The 22,623-nt window shown below is 32.5% G+C and overlaps 2 protein-coding genes across 7 annotated transcripts; both read right to left on the reverse strand.

Moving 5' to 3' along the window:
- Nucleotides 1-1,455: 1,455 nt before the first annotated feature.
- On the reverse strand, nucleotides 1,456-13,297 carry LOC123199150 (protein TONSOKU). The gene is made up of 20 exons (XM_044614024.1): nucleotides 12,931-13,297; nucleotides 11,811-12,608; nucleotides 10,540-10,716; nucleotides 10,170-10,261; nucleotides 8,933-9,031; nucleotides 8,170-8,651; nucleotides 8,046-8,086; nucleotides 7,697-7,957; nucleotides 7,026-7,173; nucleotides 6,020-6,136; nucleotides 5,461-5,561; nucleotides 5,190-5,310; nucleotides 4,868-4,980; nucleotides 4,360-4,471; nucleotides 3,436-3,540; nucleotides 3,284-3,350; nucleotides 3,063-3,183; nucleotides 2,786-2,959; nucleotides 2,552-2,669; nucleotides 1,456-2,468 (listed from the first exon to the last, which is right to left on the reverse strand). The coding sequence occupies exons 1-20, from the start codon at nucleotides 13,201-13,203 to the stop codon at nucleotides 1,915-1,917; spliced, it is 4,074 nt and encodes a 1,357-aa protein (XP_044469959.1). The 5' UTR covers nucleotides 13,204-13,297; the 3' UTR covers nucleotides 1,456-1,914.
- Nucleotides 13,298-16,371: 3,074 nt separating this feature from the next.
- LOC123199151 (probable serine/threonine-protein kinase WNK7) lies at nucleotides 16,372-20,880 on the reverse strand. Of its 6 annotated transcripts, none has more exons than XM_044614028.1 (9): nucleotides 20,751-20,880; nucleotides 20,625-20,666; nucleotides 19,989-20,094; nucleotides 19,699-19,736; nucleotides 19,258-19,485; nucleotides 18,938-19,158; nucleotides 18,106-18,263; nucleotides 17,580-17,967; nucleotides 16,372-17,403 (listed from the first exon to the last, which is right to left on the reverse strand). In XM_044614028.1, exons 3-9 carry the CDS (start codon nucleotides 20,073-20,075, stop codon nucleotides 16,556-16,558), a joined length of 1,968 nt encoding a protein of 655 aa, XP_044469963.1. In that variant the 5' UTR covers nucleotides 20,076-20,094; nucleotides 20,625-20,666; nucleotides 20,751-20,880; the 3' UTR covers nucleotides 16,372-16,555. The 6 variants fall into 6 exon arrangements, with proteins under 6 accessions (XP_044469963.1, XP_044469960.1, XP_044469961.1 ...); XM_044614025.1 differs by having other exon boundaries at nucleotides 17,535-17,967; XM_044614026.1 differs by having other exon boundaries at nucleotides 17,535-17,967; nucleotides 20,817-20,844.
- Nucleotides 20,881-22,623: the final 1,743 nt, after the last annotated feature.

Here is a 22,623-nt window from a genome sequence, read left to right on the forward strand (position 1 = left end):
AGTTACATAAAAGTTTTTCATAGTTAACAATTCATAATTTGTAATCCAATGGTGATTATTGCGTATAAATATAAATACTGACCATATGTAAATGCTTCATGAATTTGTTCAACACCCTTATTTTTTCAATAAAACTATTTTGGGTATACAAATATATACGCACTTATATGTATCATCACGTGATGAGATAAGTTTGAATTAAAAATAAAAAAATATCTAATCATGTAATGACATATATAAATGTGTACACAATTATGTATCAAAAATATATATACTCTTATTTTTTATTTGCCAATTATAATTTATATCATATATATAACTCAATTTTATGTTATTATTCTTTTAGTCAGAATGCCCTTAACAAGCCTTAATGAGAGTTGATATCACACATCAACTCTCCTTATTTGAGCTCAGGTTGTATATGTATAATGGAAATGGTGTCAATTCCTAGCTTACTCTTGCTATCTTACCCTCAAACAAATTGAGCTCAAGCTCAAGTTGTTCTCAAACCCTTCGTTGAAGGCTGATGTTTTTGTTGATATATACTTTTATTTAAAAAAAAAAAAAAGCGTTAATTTTTTTTCACTGTTTCTTAATTTTTATAAAAAATAATTTCGTCACTCTCATAAGTCTTATCACAAGGCATTCAAATTAAACTTTTTGAAGATTCTTATAGCAAGTTATAAACCTCTTTCTAATAAATTTTATAATGATTCACAAAATGTCTGTATATATATATATATATTTTAGTAAAAATAATATCTAATGTATTGTGAAATTAGAGGGAAGTGAAATATGAATAGAAAGAAATTAAGGATTATATTAGTACAAAATTTATAAAAAAAAAAAATACAAATGAAAATTTTGAATTATATATGTTAATCTGTTTATGTGATTAATATAATTTTGAAATATTTAGATTAAATTTTATGAAAAACGTCTAAATCATTTTTTAGTTTTATTATATGAAGTTTTATGATTGTATTTGAGAGTCGCTTTCCAAAATATATCAACTCAGCTATAATACTAAAAAGTAATATTAAATGTATTTACTTTGAAAATACAAATGAATATATATAATTATATATATCATTACGTAGTTTAATATTATTTTATTTTTAATTTAAAATTATTCAATCTAATGATATCACATATCAATTGTGTACTTATTTATGTGTTTAAAATGGATACACGTAATTTTGTCATAATACTTTAGAAAGTAGAGAGCTACCACTAAGTTTAGTGATGAGATGAAGATATCATTCTAGATTTTGTCCTAAATTTGAGGGCAAGATTTTATTTATTGGCATAACATATTGAAGCAAATATAATAAAAGAAATGAAATATAAAAATATTAAATTGACCTAATCACTCATAAAAAATGTCTCTTGTTTAATGGCAACAAGGGCTCTAGTTTTTTTTTTTAAACTATGAGATCAGAAAGTGCCCACTAATTCACGTCAATCATCCGATTATAATAATCAAGATGCAGATTAGATTATAGATGATAAGTGTTCATACATCTATAAATCTATGTGGGTCTGTGAAAGGTATTTATAATTCAATACAATTTAGGATAGAATAAGATAAATACTTGTGACAGACTCACTAGATCAACATGGTAAGATTCATTGTTCATAAATAATGCTATCAAAACGCTTGTTTGATAATTTTTTTTCCTGTTTTCTCTTCATGATCTAGCTGCCAAGCATTTTCTACATGTTCTATCTAATTCTATACAAAGCCCTAGTCAAACAATAGAGTAATATAATATCAAAAGACGGTGAAGAGGCATTACCTGTACCAGTCATGGTGGTTCTGGTGAAACGTTGATTGAATAATAGTATGCTATAATCTTGCCACTTGTTGCAGTTGCAAATTTAGTTGAAGAATGATTCTGGTATTGACCCAAGTCAATTCCTTCGGCAGCAGGGTTTTACTCTGCAACACTTGTTTTCTTCTGTGGATAAATGGATTGTCTGATTCTTAATGTGCTTCCAGGCTGGTGCAGCTTCTATTCTGGATGACCATGCGGAATATAATTTTTCGGCAGCTTGTGTTGACAAACCATTGTTGCTGAGATCCAACTGCTGCAACTGCTTTGCCATGCCGAGTGCAGTTGAAACTTTTTGAATGAATTGGTACTCCAGAGATGAATTCTTTTCACACGAGCTTGTGCAACAGTCATCATCAAATGCAGATGCAGCATTTTTTACCCTGTTCTGGTCGTCTAAGTCTTCACTATCAGCAACTTCGAGGTGATTGCAGTCAGTGTTCATTTGACATAAACCATCTTGATCGGGGTTTCCTTCGATGGACACAAACCCCTTGACTGAAAGTTCAGATGTATTGAGTTCAGGCTGCAAAACTTCTAGATTCACATTCTCTGTGGAATCATATTGTAGAGCTAATTGTTTATCCAGATTGGCATTATTAGCAAGATTGAGCTCCTCTAGAGTAATATTCTCTGCTTGAAACAATAAAAATCAATAATAGTGCTAATTAAAAAGCTAGTTTGAGGGAAATAAAATTAGGTTCTATGTTTCAAACCAGCTAGTGCCTGGATTAGTTGAAGAACTCCAGCAAGCCCCAGCTGACACTTGTTTAGTACCAAAACTCTAAGACAACATTGAGGATTCATAAGCAGTGATGCTAATGCACTGCTACCCTGTTTGTATAATTGTTCACATTAAGAAAATAAGACACGCTCGAGTAATAACAAGAAATTACGAATCAAATTTCCACTGAGACAAATATTGTCAAAACAGTTGATAAGTAACAAACCTCTTGCATAATAGGATTTCCTCCTAGGTTTAGTTCAACAATGCTACTTGCTAGACTGGCATCAGCATTTAGTCTGTCAGTGTACACTGATGTTATTCCACAATATGATAGGTCAACTTTCACAGGTTCTTGTGCCCCACTGACCAATGACTCAGTTAATTGCAGTGCATGATCCTGCATATGACATCAAGATGCAGTCACGAGGGGCTGAAACTTGCTAATGATGCATTCAAAGCTCGACAAATAAATAGGAAACATAAGTTGACAGTTTACTCACATTTCCTATACCAGTGCTCCCCAGCATAAGATTTGTCAAACATGAGGTACTAGCAAGTTGGCAAAGGCTAGTGACAACCAACTTGCTTAGCTTCAAACCACTTAGATTCAGCTCCGAAAGACTTCAAACAATCAATACTGAAATTTAGCACATGAAGCTCATGGATGCATCTAGTCCGAAATCAAATAATGGAAAACAAGAATATAGTTCCACATTCAAACCTTTTCAAAAGAGATAGTTTGGACAATAAGTTAATGATAGCATTGGCGGTTACAGGGTGGTTGTTTCCTGTCAAAAAGGTGAGAGACTTGGAGAACTTTGTATGCAACAAAAAGTAATATACTGATCGCTATTAACCCATCTGATAGTGTACCTATGCAAAGTTGGGCAACTATAGATTCAGCACCCAGTGCATCAGCAACCTTTTGGATTGTTCTAGATGTGATTGAACAATTTTCTATGTTCAAGCTGTACAGGGCTACAACACGAGCAGCAGGAAAAAGGATATCAATGGAATACAAGAACCCCACATCAAACATAAAGGCAGATACATTGATTGATATTAGACAATGATTTTAAAACCGGACGGGACCGACCAGTTGAACCGGGAACTGGCTCCAAGTCTGGTTAATATAAAAAAACAGTTTTTTCATTGACTTGGTTGACCGGATTTGACCAAAATTTTCAATTTTTTTGAAATTTTAATATTTTTTGAATAATTTGATTATTTTTTATTAGATTGGATGAATTTTTAAGGGTTTGAAAGAAAAAATAAGTTCAAAAATAAAATAAAAAAGAAAAAAAAAATCTCATATTTATTGAAATGTCTTCTATAAATAATAATTTATAGAATTATGTTTTTTTTTTGTATTATGAGATTGAGATTTTTTTTATTTTAATTGTTTCATTGAAATCAAATAAATAATTGTTACTTTTTAAAAAAGATATGTTCTAATGTCCATAGGTGTAGGTATCTTGATTGATTTTATTTTTTATAAATTTTTAAACAAAATCTATTCATTATAATTTGATAACAAATTAAACCAGTCGAACCATGAACCAGTGAGACAACCAGTTCGATCACTGACCCGGTTTTAAAAATATTGATATTAGATTACATCAACTGTGCAAAATTTATCCTAACTTGGTGCGCAACAGCCGTGGACCCAAGGAAAAACAGGAAGACAAATAAAATAAAATATGATGACAATCATTTGGCGTAGGCAAGAATCAGCATTCAAACCTTGACTCAAAATAGAAAGAATAGAATCAACTGACAAGTGGGGAAAATATTCACCTGTGCAATTTCTCAAGATTGCTGAAAGGTAAGATCCACATGCATCAGTAAGGCGATTTCCAGAGAGATTAAGCACTCCCAGTCGGGTGAATAGCACAGGACATTCACAAATCTGATAGTTTGGATTAAGACAAGCACATTAAGAAATCAAATGAAGGAATTGTTCACTGCATTTTGATAATAAAGAAGGAAAGAAGGTATTAAAAGCATTGAATCAGCATCTCTGAAGAATTTTGGTATTCTAAGTCGAATATATGCATTTAAATAGAATTTGCAAATAAAATTATTCCTTCAATCCAGCAATAAAACCTGTAGAGCATGTAAAAAAGGTGATAAAGGTACTTGAAATAAGGCCAAATCAAGAAATTTTCAAAAGAATATGGGGTTTGAATGATTCAATATATTAAAGAGGCTGAACATTTAAAACAATCAGTAGAAGACAGAAGCAAGGAATAGAACGGCCTTTTGCAGATGTAGAAACAAAGATGTCAGGACAGGATTACAAAACCTGAAATAAAGCAGTTGGACCAAAACGATTGCAATGCAAATCTAATGTTAAGTCGCCGTATTTTTGGCCAGAAGATGAAAAAAAATGTTGAAGTTTCTCCATTGTTCCATTTCCTAGAAAAAATTCAAACCATTAGACAGCTAGTATAGGCCATTAGATTGAAGGGTGAAGGAGTAATATTCTTTCCTTCAGAAAAATGAACTAACAGGAGCTGAAGACAGTATTTGTAAGAATGAGAATTAAAAGTGGAGTGGACACACAGCATGCAGTTCATAAACAACTCTAAACATAAAAACAGACTAATTAACAGATAAAGTGTCACCTAACAAGTTGTGAGAAAGGTCTAGCATGGCAACAGCTTTGTGGGTGTGCAGTGCATTCAACAATGGAGTTACTGAGATGTCTTGCAATTCACATTTTGACACTATGACTTCATCCTCCACCTGTTAAACAGATTCGTGAAAAAATGCATGAAACAATTCGAGCCTCCAAATGGGAGAATGTAATTAATTAGCCAGCATAAATTTGTACAACTGGGGGCAAGAAAAGAAGAACTTTTCAATAACTAGCCCCAATTGGATTTATATTCTTACCTCCGAAATGTATAGTTTTTTAAGCAACTTCATATTGGGAGTCTCGGATATCTCATTGCAGCAATCAATGTAAAGCTTCATCAAGCGCTTTTGAACCCACCCTGAAGGACAACAATAAATGAGACATATTATGAATATATGTGTAGTCTGTTTTTAATCTAACTTATAACTGGAAACTGAGATATACCTAACATCATCTAACCTAGTGGCAGGATAGAAGAAATCTTGGGAGTGGGGCCTTAGGTATAGCTCATATTATCAGAAAAAATTTAAGCTGAAAATATTAAATAAAATCAGTTCTGAATGGCCCAGAATCTTGTTCAATTTCATAAATTAACTTGAAACTGTTTAATTCAAGTACGCCCATACAAGGACAAAACATATTATTTTTAGCAAAATGGGTTGGATATATAAAAAGTGTCCTTGAATTGCAGTTTAATTAAAAAAAGAAAAGAAAAGGATTACTCTTCATACTACAGTGGTAGAGTAACTAGAAACAAACAGACAATGGGTTTTATCAGCAGACTTCTTGCAATTAAAAAGAATACATAAAGCATACCATCAATAAGGACTTCAACCAAATCTTTTCCTATTTGATCCTTGAGAGTTTCAAATGCTTCCAAGGATTCTAGAGCTCTTCCATCACAATTTATATGCTGAATTATGGGCAACAGGCCTAGGAAGACACAAATTGTATATTAGAAGATATTTAATTAAATTTGAAGAGAATTCCTGAAACAATAAGAAAATGAGCAGAGAATGAAAAATGAAGTGAAAATGATAATGAATCATGCATCAATCAAAAGACTCTTCAGCCCACAAAAATTCTTTCCTTTTGAGGTGATGCACACACTTTCTGTTCTCCAATTCTAAATATAAAATAATAATAATAATAATAATAACACTCCAATTAAACAACATGATTTGCAAAACACAAAAGTATCATTTTCCTTAAAATTTAATTCAAAATATGTTCATTATTTTTAAGAACAAGTTTTAGAAAACAAGCAAAACCCTTCTACTCCCTAAAATGTAGATACATGGTGCACTTCCATTGTTTCTGTTGTCAAAAAGTTGTTCCTGAACTATACAATCAGACATATTTATATCTTGAGTTTCTTGTTTCTAGTTCACAAAGTGGTTTTCAAAAACAATACTAAACGACAAGTAGGTCTCCCAACAAAATGCAATTTGCATGTGCTGCCATGATAGCTCACACTTAACACTTGTATGGCTGAACTGGGTGTGAAACATGAAAATTATATGCAACCCACAGTTAGACAGGTTTAGTCGACGCTAGAGATATCCTCAACCTGAAATGGGCCTTCATTGTCATGACCATTTTCATGACATTTATATGCCAACTTCAATGTTATTATACATGTGATGATAATGTCTATTATAACACTTCAGTCCTTGTATCATGCAATGTTTATGTTACTGCTACACATCATTCAGTGGCAACTAATTCATTTATCAACTAAAATTAGGTATCTTTCAAGCTAGGTAGATCATATGAGCAGAAAACGATCACCGGCATGCAGGATGTGGGTTTAAATTTCTACCTTTTGATCTCTTCTCCATAGGGAGCTGCAGATAGTATAAGCATGCCAGCTCAACCTTCAAAGACTCAATGTTAAACTTGTCACCATCAATTAATGAACGAACTTCCAAACGTATCAAATCACTGTCAATTTTAAATGTTATACATTCCTGCAATCAAGGCAACAAATAATGGGTTAGTAATACACAACAAAAATAATTGTATGACACAAATGAGATAAACTGTCAGTGCAGATAGACCATTTTTGTCGACTGGATGGACAGAATATCACGATATGAACTGACGAGAATGGATTTAAGACAATCAGATAAGTAGTAAATAAACCTTTAATGACAACAACATCACGATCAGGCCCAAACACAAATCAGATCCACTGTGACTTGAGAGACAGAGGATCCGGTTCACTAAGGCAAATGATCCAGATGCATTGGTGGATATTGTTTCTGAAGATAAATCAAGGGGTCTGCCAAAGGCACTCAAGTAGATGGATGATGTAGATTTTATGCATGATGAAACAGCAAAAATGGAGCCACTTATAAGGAATACTTTCTACTGATCATGCATATGTCACATGTCACCTATTCCACAATGGCAATGACAATAATGCAGTGCAACCATATATATGTGTGTAAGTGCCCTTTTACTCTGGCAAGAGATATCAATAACACTCACATTGTTATCATCATCAGGATTATGCAACTTTGAGTTAGATGGACTGTTGTTACACATTATATTCCTTGAGACATCAATATCATCATTGGAAACACTAGTAGCAAAATGAGACTCGGAAGGAACTTCTGCAGAGCATCTGATAGCATTTGCATTTGGAGTAGCTGGTTTAGGACTCATATATTTGTATGAACATGTGCTTTCTTCAACATTAATACGATTGCCAGAGCTGTTAGCACATTTGGAAGCCACTGCTGTGACACCCTGCTTAACCAAAAAGGATTAAGCACTTGGCCACCAACTTCAGAGTGAAAGCAATACACTTCAAGGATTGAAAAATTTGCCAGCATACCTGAAATATACGAGGACTAGGTAGACTACTCTTACTCTTAACTGCATTCAGGCAAAGAAAAAGCCTCTCACAACTAAGTTTTAATAACAACGACAATCTAAGATCAAATCAATTAAGAACTCACGTTCATCAGAAGTAGCAACATCTTCTACTGGACTCTTGTGAAATCTTCCTGCCAAGGATTCCACCTCAGCATGCATTTCACCTTCATCGTCTGAAAGAATTACTCGAACACGTTTACGACCAACACCTGTCTGCTGACTATCAGTTAATTTAGACAAACTTTTTGGAGATGCTTCAGTTGGCTTGTCAGTAGCATTTTGTTTTTGTACATAAGCTGTTTTCATTTTGGGTGATCTTTTGCTGGACCGAAGAATTGAAATTAGAGGAACATCATCCTTAAGCTCTTCTAAACCAGCTAAAGTTTTTGACTGAGAAGAACCAGATTTACTCCTCTTGGTAGAGCAACTTGCATAAGACCTACCATCTGAGAAATGATCATTCTCTTCTGTGTCAGTCTCAGAGCAGATATCCCCTGCCATTTCTTGTGCTTCAAGATTTGTATTTTTTGTATCTTTCAGCTTATCAATCGCAAGCTGCAACCTCCTAAAGAGAAGCAACTTTTTTTAGACAAATAATTAACAATTTTGTCCAGAAAAGAATTCAAAATTAATAAAATGTATATGTTACAGTATTCAAGTTAATTATTTGTGAAATATAATAATTAAGTTTTCGGCTTTCATCTTCAAGACTCCATATCTTAATCAGAGTTGGACATCACTAAGCCTAAATAGGTAACAGGTGACTAATAGACCCTATGGAAAGTAGAGTCTCTTTTCATCATCTCCATAATATATGAGACAAAATGTCTCATTAATCATATTTACCTGGCCTCTTCAATATTGTCAAATCTTATCATGTGACTGTAGTGCATATTCTCTAGTGCAGAAAGTTGAGTCGAAGGAAGATTAGCTTCAACAGCAATCCTGCAATAACAAATCAATACAATTTCACATAAACTGAGATCAATATATGCTTCAAAAAAGAGTGCATTTTCATGCAAGTCCAAGGAAACAAATTATCTAACATTTTTCATTGTTCATTATATTTTCTAGGTTGAAAGCTCTAGGGTTAGTGGACATGGTAAACGACCCTTGTCTTAAAAACATTACACTTACACACCACAAAAGAGGCATCAATCTTTTCAATGTAGTAATCTGATAGTAATGGCAAAAACTGCTACACGCAAATAAGGATGATGAATAAATTAGTTAAAATTGCAATAAAGAAATATTCCAGTTTAAAACTTGGGTTTGGAAAGCAAGTGCAGGGAATTCCAGATTTTTTCTAAAAAAAAATCTATTCCAAAAGAAAAAAGGAATCCAATTTCCAAACAAAAAAACCATTCCATTCCATGATTTTCCTATTTTTAAGTATCAATTTATTGAATGAATTAACCAAGATCAAGTGGATGCTTGGTTATGTATGTTATATTGCCATTTCTAAATGTTGGTAGAATACGATTTGTAGAAATTTGGAACTCAAATGTCTTTGAGCAAACTATTTTCAGAGTGTCCTCGGTTAAGCATTTAATTTGTATGCAGTCTCTATGGCTAGCAAAGAGCAGACTGATATAATAATTGTGACAGTGTTTAAAAGAACTGCACAATTAAGTGGGCAAACTAGTATTGAGCTCTAAGATTAGAAACACAGCCAATGAAAGACATCAATTCGCAGGGCCATGGTGATCAGACTTCATACCAACAATACATTTAAATTCAGTAATATAACTGTAGTATTATATTCCAAATTCTGCAGCTACAATTGTAGTTTGTTATTTATTACACTTTCTGGTAATTAAAAATAGCCTTCTTATATGTCCCATAGAGCGGTAAAATGTAGGCAATGCATATTAAACCCATATTAGTTGCATTTTAGGCATTAAAAAGGATTTGTTTCCCTGCAACATCAGCAAATAGGGTATCTTCAAGGAGCGTTCAGCTTGTCATGAAGTAAATCCCTCTTCAATGAAATTATGCAGCTTAAGAAGCCATTACTGATTCCATATTCCCAGTAATAATCTAGTTCACTAAGAAAGTTAAGAATGAAAAAAAGAAAGAATACCTATAGCCCTCTTCAAATGCATCAAGTGCTCCTGCCCAATCACCATCACAGTCCAAAACATCACCAATGTTAATTTTTGCTAATGCCTGACCCTGAAATAAATAGCTTTTCATGGTCAGTATTTTACCAAACACCAGAGATACAGCATGCCCATAAGCATAACAGCCACTATGAAATTCACATTCTCTAGAGAATAATACCATTCTGAACCTGAAAACTCCTACTGGGAAAGTGCCATGATGGTCAAGGACTAAAGGTAATGTATATATGCACAAATAGTAAGTATTCTACTTCCAAGGTTATAATATTTCTCTATTCAAATCAACATAATAAAAAAAATAGTAGATTAGATTGCCACCATCAAACTTACCTCCATATTGCCAATTGACTTGTATATTTCCCAACTCTTTGTGTACCATTTAATGGCTTTCTTGAAATTTCTGAGCTTCCGGTATGATTCTCCAATAACTAAAAATGAATCGCTTAGCTTTTCCTTGTCACAAAGTTCACTTGTTATTCTCTTCTTCCTTTTTGCAAACTCACGATGCTAAACAATGAGTTTTCACAGAAAAAAAGAAGGATATAAATTAGAGAGGACAAAAATAAAACAAATTCCCAACTGCATCAATCCCTTCTTAAGGCCTCTAAAATGAGCAGAGCAACCAAAATGTAAGGTTTAAATATAGAGGCAAGAAACAAATGCAATGTGTAGCCTATCTGTTAGCATCAATAGCATTCTGCAACTGGAATATTAGATATGAAACAAAAGCCGTATAACATATAAACTTCAACATGAGTGCAATAAAAAAAGAACAAATTCCAACATCTGCTTTGTGCAAACAGGCGCTTCCCTGGAAAACATAAATAAACAAATATATATATATTGAATTCATTTGATCTCAGCCACATTAAAAGGTTTCCAAGTAACTAAACTTATCTGTGAGATTTTTTCCTTACTTTTAGAGGTATGAGGAATCCAGTAAAATCAAGAAATGCTGAGCATGGGTTGTAGTTGTGGCACACGGTTTGTGTTTGGGATTTAGTTTAGGCATTATGGTACACTAGGTCTTTCATATTTTAAAATTAATTTATTAGTCAAATACTTACAAATTACTTAGCTCCAATATTGAATTTCATAGTCCTGTTAGAATAAGTATAGTGGGGCCTCAAATAGAGTAGACTAGCAAATAATAATTTAAGCCAATAGTTTTTTGAACTTCCAACCTCACAAAAACCATTCACCACCATGAACAACCATTATTCGTTTTCAAAACATGTAAATTTAGACATAACAGCATCACCCCTGAAACAAAGAAGCAAAATTCAAAATGGCATGAAAGCACCCAACTACAAAACAGCAGAATTGTGAATTATTCTAGACATTCTCATCTAGATATCTACAGGGAAAACAGATTTCAAAAGTGCAAAAGGAAAATTTACCAACGTTAGCAGAATGAGTGAAAAAAGCATATCTGACTTGTTGCTTGTAATGGATCAGAAGTGACTACATCCAATTTATAAATATTTAAAGGATTTTTGTCTAACTTGAAACCAACATATAACTATTTCATAAGATGAAGTGCAATTAATGATCCAGAAGATTGAAAGAGCAGAGATAGTGAGTGATCCACAAAAACAAACCTTTGTCCATGCAAAGATTATGCTTGATTTTTCAATGAGACGGTCAAGGGATGCATTCTGCTGCAGCAGACACTTCCTTTCACCAGACATGCCTTTTGCGTTGACCATATTTCTTGTTAGCTTCTTCAGATTTTGCTCTTCATTCTTCAACTCATCCATCACTTTCATAGCTTTCTTTACAGTTTCAATATTTTGGTCAATTTGGCTAGCCAAAGAATCTTCATCTTCCATGGATTTCGCCAAATTAAGTGCTTTATGGTAACAAAGAATGGCCTCCTCATACTTTTGAACCCTGTAATGCAGCTCACCAAGATTAATATACCCTTTTGCCTCCCCTTGGCAGTGTCCAATTCTCTTACAAATTATAATGTCCTTCTCAATGTGTTCCCGAGACTTATCCCACATTCTGAGCTCCATATAAACACTTCCGAGGTTGTGATGAAGCCTACTTCTTCCATCATCATCTTCGCTCACCTCTTCTTCATCACAGATCTCTAATCCTCTAGTAAGGAATTTTTTGGCAGATTCCAAATTGTCAAGGTCCATTTCAAGCATTCCAATATTGTTATGTGCATCAATATATTCTTTAAGGAAAGAAGATCTATTACTCGGTGGGTTCTCCTTCAGACTCTGAGCCAGTTTCATGGCAGATCTGAAGTACTTTTTGGCATTGCGAACTGAGTAGTGATCATCTTCGGTTCTTAAAAACATTTCATGGTATGTACGACCAAGTTGTGTGCTAGCTCTTTGCTGCTCAACAAGATCACCTGTATCCTTGGCAAGCTCCAAGTGCTTTTTCTATAAATCACAAAAACAATCATAAATAACATATAAGAATTTTCTCAATTACAAATTCCACATTGCACTAAAACCCTCCAACTATTGATTACACAAAGCAAGAACTGAACTACAAGTAGTGAAACAAAATCATATGAAAATCACAAAGTTAAATACGAATGTTCGGTGTCAATTAAAAAAAATCTATATGACGCAGTACAACTCCTATGCTTAATCCTTTAGCTAATAAATGCGCCAATACAATCAGAATCTAAAAATTTCGAACTCAACCCACAAACTCTCAGCCTCCAAACAACATCATTACAAGCAAATAAACTAGTACCTGATAAATCAAGGCGTCCTTAAAGTACTCGAGGCGTAAATAGACTTCACCAAGAGACTGACACGTGGGCAACAAGTGCTTTTCAGGCAAGTACTTGTTTGAAACGTCATAGTCGATCCGAAACCACTTGAGAGCCTCAACGTACTCTCCTCTATTCTTCAACATGTCACCAATTACATTCGCCCACCGCGCTTCCTCCTGCCGGTTCCCCTCCGCCTTCGCGCTCCGATAAGCGCGTTTCCCCGCATTCAATTGGACCTCATCTCGACCCATCGCAGCTGCGATTGCGATCAGATATGTGAAAATGAAAAGGGATTTTCTGTTTGTAATAAAACTTAGGGTTAAAATTTACCTTTGGTTGAGGAAACGAAAAGGGTTTTGTTTGTATGAAATAAATTTTAGTGCCAAAAATAAGAACTTTCCCGCCAAATGAATAACGAGGCCTGATTGAATGATATTGGGCCGAGTTTTTAAAGCTCATTCGTCAAATGGGCCCAGCTGAGCCCAAATATTTAATCACTTTTAACTTTTTTTTTTTCAAAAATAAAAAAAACCTTATTTGATGGAATGTATACAAAATTAGCCAAGACTTTAGACTTGGTTGCGGTCCATGAACCAATGGTTTTGATTCGAAATTGCCAATTTACAGTTCACAAAAATAGGAACTCTGAATTGGAATCATTATAAGACGGTTTGTAACCGATTCAGAACTGATAGTTTCAGTTCATAACCGTAGTTTGAAATTGACATTAAACCGTCGATTATAATTCATAACTTTAATTTACTTTTTTAATTAATAATTATAATAATTAAAAATTAAAAAAAACTTAGATTTAATTTTTTAATTAAGCTTCCTACGTATCCTTTTGTACTTAATTTTTTAATTTATTGAGATAAATTTTATAATTAATTATGAAATTGTATAATAGAAATATAATAATAATTAAATTATAGAAATTAAAATTGGAATTGATAAAAATAAAAAGAGAATTTAATTGAATTTGAGATAATTTGATTAAAAGATTGAGAGAATATTAAGAATTGAGAGAATGAGAAATAAGAGAATTGAAAGATTGAATAGTATTTATATGTAAAATTTTATATAAAAAATTAAAAAAAAACAGGGCTAAGCCTATAATGGGCATATTATTGTAGAGATGTCGAGGAGTCCCTTTCAAATGTTTTAGATTTGCAGGACATTTACAGGGAGTCCCTACAAATTATTTTTTTTAATTTAAAAAATAAAAGAACCGGTTCATGAATCTTTGAACTAGCAGTTCGATAGTTCAAAAAAATTAAATTCGAAAACGAACTGTTAGAATCTAGTTTCGGTTTTGGTTTAGGCCAGTTTTGGTTCTGATGGTTTCAGTCTGGTTCATGGGCCAAACCAGCTTGTGGCCAGAACTACAAGACTTCGATGGTTATACGGCTATAGTCACTAAAATGAGAATAGAAGATTTTGCCTCGGTATATAGAGAAATTTTTGACGAAAAAATACTCATATTCAAACTAGACCCTTGACAAAGTTAAAGAATTTCTGCCATGAAATCACTAATTTGTTAATGAAATTTTACTGGAAAATGGGTTCAAATTCTAATATAAAGTGTTTAATGTTTTCAGTTTTAGATTTTCTTTTGTATTTTTGTCATATTTATAGTAAGTGTTTGCATTTTTTCATTTTAAGTAGGAGTTTAGGATACATACATACACACACACACACACACACACACACACACACATATATATATATATATATATATATGTATATATTTTATGATGAATATTGTATTTTTTAAAGTTAAAATTGGTTCATTAGCTGGTGAAAAAATGATTTAAAAAGGTTTAAGTTGTGTTTAGAAAATTTAAGATTTGACATAAAAATAGTGAAAATCCTATTAATAGGTATGATATTATTTATTAGGTAAATCATGTCTCCATCCGAGATTTTGACAAAAATGAAAAAACAATAGTATTTAGGTACGCATTTTAGGGTGCAAAATAAAATTTTACTAAGGGACCGTTTGGTTCCAAAGATTTAAAGATTACGTTGGCAATCTATCTTTTATTGTTTATATTACATTGTTTGGTTTATCCATAATAAAATATTACAGTAATCTTTTATTACCAATACTTATATGACAGATAATATAAATGGTAATTCGATTATCATTTTCATTTTAAGCATTAAAAGATTATTAGAATAATATTTATTTTATTACAATTATATTATTATTTATTAATTTTTTGAGACAAAAATAAATTTATTTTTAAATAATATAACAAATAATATAAAAAATATTTAAATATAATTATATTCAAGAGCATTTAAGTAAAATAAATTATTAGTATTCTTTTATTTCTTTTAATCAAATATAATAATTATTTATACCTAGTAATCTTTTAAGTAATTTATCTATTTTAGGAATAAAGTGTTACCCAAATCAAACCCCTTAAGTGAATTAACACGTAAAGACTAAAGAGTAAATGATAATATATTGTAGGCAATACGAGAAGGTAAAATGATTTTTTATTAGACCCTAAAATCTAATAAGATTAATTAATATTTTACGATAAATGTTAGGTTGTTTACTGATGTTTTACTAAATTGTGCCACTTAGTGGGGTTGATATTTCCTATTAGTTGCATTTAGGTTGCAAGAGTGTTATTTTTAGCATGAAGAATTGGTTTTTTTTTTTTTTTTTAACAATATAGTGTTTTTATATAATTGTAATTTGATTTATATTTTGATGAATCCTGCTTCAATTAACAAAAGTTATAAATTTTTTTTAAAATAAAAAATGAATATTATGTTTATGGTGAAGTTGATCCATTGGGTTGGACCATCATCATGTATGACTTATATTGGGCATACATAATTGATGTTGATAGATTCACAAACTTCACGAAATGGTACACGAGTTACAATTTGATGATGGTGATCCAATCTTGCTAGTGTCCTAATTCAAGATGTCCATAAACATATGGAACCATTCACTTTGATTAGATGTGTTAATATGTCATAACATAGTCGAGATTTGAGTGACTACGAAATGCTCACTTTAAAATTTATTTGAGTCCCTAAGTTAGTGGCAACCATTTGATGATGGGAGACCAGGACATTCCAATCGTAATAAAAAAGGGATAAAATATTAAAAGAAAATATGTCAAAAGAAGATCAAGGGTAAGGTAAAGGTAGGATGAAAAAGGCAAATAAAAACATTGAAAAATTGAACCAAAGACAAAAGGAAAAATAGATAGATGATATGATAATCAAAGTTGATGTGACAATATATTTGAGGTGATATGACAAAATAATATGACTTACTTATATGGTATAAGATGGTGTATTTTTTAGTTATAGATAATTTAATTTAATTTAACTTATCTAATGTTGAATCTTTAATTTAAGGTTAGTTTTCAAGTATAATAAGTATTTAATAATTAAATAAAGTTGTCAAGATTTCTATTTTGAAAAAAAAGATAAGTTTGCTTATTACATTTTTCCCACCTAGAAAATAACTTTTACACTTGCGGTGAGAATTTTATGATGTAAAGATTCTGATTTTTCTTTACAGTAATTAAAAAAAAAAAAGCAAACAAATTAACAAACTCCTATAGAAAAGCATTAACAAACTGACTCTACTTTTTTGTTCCATGACTTTCTTGTCTGCAGGATAAGTTCATGTCTTTTCTGGGAGAGTTCTTGAACTCCTTCCTGGTACTGCTGTTCGATCATCCTCAGCCTCCTCCGTAACTCCTCATCTTCTTCCAGATTGAACAAATAAGACTCTTTGGTCGTATCACTTAAACTATCCACCACAGTGTTGCTGTCTATGTCCAAAATCTGATTCTTGTCATCAAGGGACTTGGCCAATCTCACTCTAGCAAGAGATTCGTTAAATCCGTCCATCAACCAATGTCCATCGAAGTCTACAAGTCCAGACTCTTCTGACAAAATATCTGAATTGATGGAGTACTTTTTATCAATCAAATCACTGGAGGCTGCCGATGCATATGACTTCTCAGAAGACCATTCATCCGTTACCGTTGAAACCTGGAAACTGTAATTGGAGCGAGATTTTCTCTCATCAAGCTTCACAAAATCAGGTCCTTGGCCTGTCGTTTGAATCGATTCTCCGGTAGAACTAGCATCCAGGACACTTGAAGACTTTGAATGATTGACAGACTCACAAGGACTAGGGCTCAACTCCACAGAATTGTCTATACTTTCTGGTGACAGAGCATTGCTCTTATGGTTGCTAGACTTTGGTAATTTATTCATAGGAATCAAATGATCAATAGGGACACAAGTTTTCCAACTGGGTATCAGATTCAGCAACAATAAATCAATCAACTCTGCGATGAATGTAACATTCTGATCTGCCAGTTCGAGCTGTTCCACCATTTCACTCGAAACTGTAAATGCGGTATCACCATCTAGGTAGAAAAGAAAATGTATATTCCTGAGACGGCCTGCATTTAAGGAATGGATTACAAAGTTTAAGTACAATAACGTAGATTATAAAGACTTCAATGATAATTAATTATGTAAACAATGATAAGTCAGAAAGAGAAGATATTTGTCACACTAGCAATAGACTAACCACTGCGATCTGCAATTCGAAGGATTAATGACACAGAGTACTTATCATTTAGCTCGCCTTTTAAGGAGAAAAAGTTTCCTCTTTTTGTCCTTTGAACCTCGTAGCTCCGAGAATAAGAATCCCCATCAACATAATGATTGAAAGAGGTTATAGTTGGCAGCTCAGTTTCACGTTCAAAATCCAAGGAGAGTCTATTCCGTGCATTAACTGGTCCTTCTGACAACAGACACCGTTCTCCAAAGGCTGCCATTTTGGGCAAAACAATATCAGGAAGTAGTGCAGCATGGTTTTTTCCTGATCCATTCACTTGAAGAAAAGCATCCATCAGAAGCTCCTTTGCTGACTGTCTTTGGGATGCAGGAACTAGACACTTCTCAATAAACAGCTTCACTTCTGGATCTCTTACCTTGGACAGGCTAGCGGGCTTTATTCCCTACATTGTTATAAAATTAATTTTATTAACCAACTTAGACCATACGAACTGCAAGTTAGATGAAATGAAGGAAAACATTCACAAATTGAACTGTTGCAAGGTAAAGAAAATGAAGGATATTATTCATAAATAACTTACAGATGAAACCTTCTTGTATATCTGAGCAGAGTTCCTGCATTCACTGTATGGGTATTCAAATGTCACCATCTCCAACATGCACATCCCGAAGGAATATATATCAGCCAGTTCATTGTAATTCTCTTCATACAACTCAGGAGCCATAAACTCGGGAGTTCCTGTAAAGATCACATCCATGGATCAATAGGATAGTTTCAACAGCAACCTAAGGTGATGTTGTATAAGGCTAAACATAATAGGCTGATACGAATTTTGAGATAACCACACCTCAAAAGCTAGCTATTGAGATGGGAGAGTTCAAGATCAAATAAACCCCACATTAGTTGTCCATACTTTCTAATGTGAGATCCAAGTTTCATACTTTGTACTTAAGATCTTAATATACTACCACGCTCCACAGTCCCAACACCCCTGCGTGTGAGCTCCCTACTAGCCTCGGGTGAACACTGCAATATCGATATTACCACCCGAGCTAGACAATGCAACTGAGAGACATGGTGATGACTTTGATACCAAATGATACGAACTTTGGAAGAACCACACCTCAAAACTAGTTATTGAGATGAGAGCGCCCAAGACCATAAAAACCCCACACTAGTTGTCCATATTTTTCAATATGGGATCTAAATCTTATACCTTGCATTTGGGATACAACCATAGGCACATTTGGAAAAAAAAAAAAACTGTAATAGAACTGATAAAACATATATGAAAGTTCTGAGAAAAAAATGCCTATCCTGTTTGATTTGTTTTACCCCAACACTACACTGACAAACCAAAGGAGAATGTGCATATGAAGTTAAGCATCAAAGTAGAGAAATATAAACTATACCTATAACACTTTTGGCATTAGCATGCTCCATGAAGGTGGCCAACCCAAGATCTCCAATTTTAACTTCTCCTTGGTGACCATTGATAAATATGTTGTCACACTTTAGATCCCTATGCATAATTGGTGGATTGTGACTGTGAAGGTAGTTCAAGCCAGACAAAATCTGTCTTGCCCAACCTTTCACTACCTTCATGTCAACCTTCCTGTGTTTCTTCCGATACCTACATTACAGATCACATCCACTAATCACAGGGCTGATTTCACCGTAAAACATAAAATGGGGAATTCACACAGAGATACAAGAAGAAGAACAAACATACTGCCTAAGGTTACCCGAGGTGAACAACTCAGTAATGATATTAACAGTCTTGTTCCTATCATCAATCCATGAATTATAAAACCTTATAATATTGCTATGGTTCAAAGATTTCAAGAGATGCACTTCAGAGTAGAGCCTCTCTAAGTCTTCAGGTGACTGCAACACATCGTCAATCCGAACTTGGCCCCATGCCACTTCAAGTCCATTGACTTCATCAAATGCCTTGTAACTAGTTGGTCATTGAATTAAGGAACACAAACAAGATAAATTTGAACTACAAAACTAAATCCAGTAACTTGTCAAATATTTGATATGTCCTAACAATTTGAGCAGCGAAAAAACAATACTAACATAGCACCTTTGATAAATAGAAGTACTAACATAACCAAGCATGTACAAAGAGCTTCAGTCAAAGAAAGAAATGAAAGATGATAAAGGATACACTGTCTTGAATGCCCCCTTACCAATCACTTCTTTGTACTGTAAGAACACAAATTTGCTAAGTTTCATCATTGTTAATGGAGGAAAGATAAGAAAATGAAAGAAAAAACACTCCACTGTACGTAATAAAACTTCAATTTTCTAAAGTTCTTTTTGCTGGTTTTCCCAAAACCCAAGACAAGCTTTACAACACACAAGATAATACTTCATTTTCCATACACATTCTGAATTTCCCCAGCAAATAGACTGGAGAAGATAAAAAATTAAAAAAAACCAGCCAAATACGATTACCCGCACATATCGACAAGTTGGATCACTCTCAATGATGTCAGGATCAGGAGGCTCCACATTCGCCGCACCATCTTCCAAACTTTCCATGTCAGTGGAACTCTACCGACTACACCACATCATATCCAAATAGATAAAATGAGTCAATATTTGAGAAACCAAATTAAACCCAAACCTTAGTTGGCTTTTAGCTAGCTCTAGCTTCCATTTAAGTACAAGAAATTCTCAAACTGTTTGATGGTTACATCATATGAAATTAACGTCAAATCAAATCCTAACCCAATTCCAATTTATCAAACAACAAATTCAAATTAAAAGAAAAAACCAAAATCCATAGAAAAAAATACCATAATTTCTAAATTTTGCTTCTTCTTCAGAATCTTGCATACAGCAAACGGAAATTCAATATTTTATTCCCAAATTAGTTAAAAATTACCTATACATCCATATGCATCAATAAATATAAAAACATAATAAGCCAATTAAGGATACAAGATCCTTAACCTCAATTCAGCTTAAACAAAGCATTTACTGCAATAATTTTAATATAAAAGGGGCATATTTAACAAAAAGATTATTTAAAAAATAAATAAAAATCAAGGAAATCAAAATGCAGAAAAGGCTTTCTTCTGTTTTTACCAAAAGAAAAAAAGGCTGCTTCTTTGGATTGGGTTGGCTTCTCTGCAACAATGAATGAAACAAAAAAATATTGTTAACATAAGATACAACACAACATAAGAAGAATATAATAAAAAAAACCCTAACCCTAATAGAAAAAATTTGAGATAGAAGAAGAAACAGATGTCGTCTTGAGGAATAAGAAATCTTCACCACCCGCGTTCAATGCGAATCAATTTCTCTCAGCCTACAAACAAACCAAAGCTTGCCATGCGATGGCACAATCTATATTTATACTTATCTGTTAAGATATTTTTATTTTTATAATATTAATTTTGTTTTTATTCTCTATTTTTGTTTTGTTTATTATTTATTAAATTTGTTTTTATTATCTATTTTTGTAATAAAAAATTATGTATTTAGAAAGAAAGAAATGACGGCAAATAGTATATACAGCTCAGTATTGAATATAAAGATATTTTTATTTTTATAATATTAATTTAGTTTTAATTGTTTTTATTTTTAGTAATTTTCTAAGGATATTTTTAAGAAAATGATGATGAAGGAAGTTTCAAGTTTAGAGAACACAAAATCAAATCTGTTGTTTTTATTTTGAGTGTTTATATAGTTTGAAAGTTGGTTCGATTCGATTTGACTTAGTTTGAAATTGTTTAGTTCAAATTTGAATAAAGTTTAAGTTAAAAGGTTTTGTTAGTTTTGAAATTGAATCGAATTCAAACTATAGAGTTCGGTTTGGTTTGATTGGTGAGTTAAATATATGACGTGATTTACTTCGAGTTTTATTTATGATTTGATTTGAATTATGTTAAATAATTATTAAATGATATTGTTTTATCAATGAGTTATGAATTCAAACTATGAATCTGAGTCACATATTTGACTTGTAGATTTAAATTCGAGTCAAACTCGAAGTATGTCATTTTCATTCGAACTAAACTTGAACTATTCTTAATGTTGGTTCGACAAATTCGAACTGAACTATTTTTTATTCGAATCGAATTTGAATAAGGGGTGTTCATGCTTGGTTCGGTTTATATCCACCTTTACATAGAATAATTAAAATATTTTACAAGGGTTACAAAAACATCATAATTTAGGGGCCAAAAGACTTGTTCCCATCTAAGGTATAGTGTAATCCCAAACTGATACCCACCAACTTTAAAAAACGCAAAATCCTATCCATAAGCTAATTTTTATTAGAGCAATACTATGTGTACCCACTTTGGTACACAAATGTATACACACTCCTATGTGTCATTATATGATTGGTTATTGTTTTATTTTTAATTCAAAATCATCCAATCACATGATGACACATATAAATGTGTACACATTTGTGTACCCAAAGTAGGTACATATAGTTTTATTGTTTTTATTAAAGTTTTCAATTAAGGTTAGGGGTAAAATAATCATTTTGACAATAATATTAAAAAAATATATTTTATTTATTTTCATTCCGAAGTTTTAAAAATTAACAATTTCATTTCTGGTTAAAATTTTTTACTTTTGAAAAGTCGCATTTCCCCTCTCAAAACCTAGGGTTTTCTTTCTTCTCCTCTCCGATGACATTTTCAGCCATGGACGACCTCCACAAAACTCTTTAACACATCTTTGGCCACCACCTTCGTCTAGATTCTTCTAGATTGGACAAATCTAGACGGTTTGAACGACGAAGAGTCAACTAGAAAATCTTCATCTAGATGACAAACATAGAGGGAAAATATAATGAACTATATATTTTTTAATATTATTTTTAAAATAACGATTTTACTTTTTATCCCAATTAAAAATTTTAACAGAAATTGACTCATAAGTGAGACTTTGAGTTTCTGAAAATTAGTAAGTATTAGTTTGAGATTACACTATACCTTGTGTGAGAATAAATCTTTTGACCTAATTTAGGCTGTCAAAAATTCATATTGAAGAAAATACTATTTAATTCTTAAGTATGTATTTAACACATAATTGTGGTTTATAAATGTTGGGTGCTTACTAAAAA

Source organism: Mangifera indica, chromosome 16 (genome assembly GCF_011075055.1).
Source record: "Mangifera indica cultivar Alphonso chromosome 16, CATAS_Mindica_2.1, whole genome shotgun sequence".
In the NCBI taxonomy this organism is placed as follows: domain Eukaryota; kingdom Viridiplantae; phylum Streptophyta; class Magnoliopsida; order Sapindales; family Anacardiaceae; genus Mangifera; species Mangifera indica.

Bases quoted from the DNA above. Each gene is read 5' to 3' on its own strand.
- LOC123199150 (XM_044614024.1), bottom strand. From the start codon at position 13,203: ATGGGTCGAGATGAGGTCCAATTGAATGCGGGGAAACGCGCTTATCGG. The intron at 3,541-4,359 runs GTGAATATTTTC...CTCGTGTTGTAG, and splicing joins AATCTTGAGAAATTGCACAG to CCCTGTACAGCTTGAACATA. The intron at 3,351-3,435 runs GTACACTATCAG...CCTTTTTGACAG, and splicing joins AGTTGCCCAACTTTGCATAG to GAAACAACCACCCTGTAACC.
- LOC123199151 (XM_044614025.1), bottom strand. From the start codon at position 20,075: ATGGAAAGTTTGGAAGATGGTGCGGCGAATGTGGAGCCTCCTGATCCT. The intron at 19,486-19,698 runs GTATCCTTTATC...ATGACCAACTAG, and splicing joins AAGGGGGCATTCAAGACAGT to TTACAAGGCATTTGATGAAG. The intron at 18,264-18,937 runs GTATAGTTTATA...TGATCTTTACAG, and splicing joins TAATGCCAAAAGTGTTATAG to GAACTCCCGAGTTTATGGCT.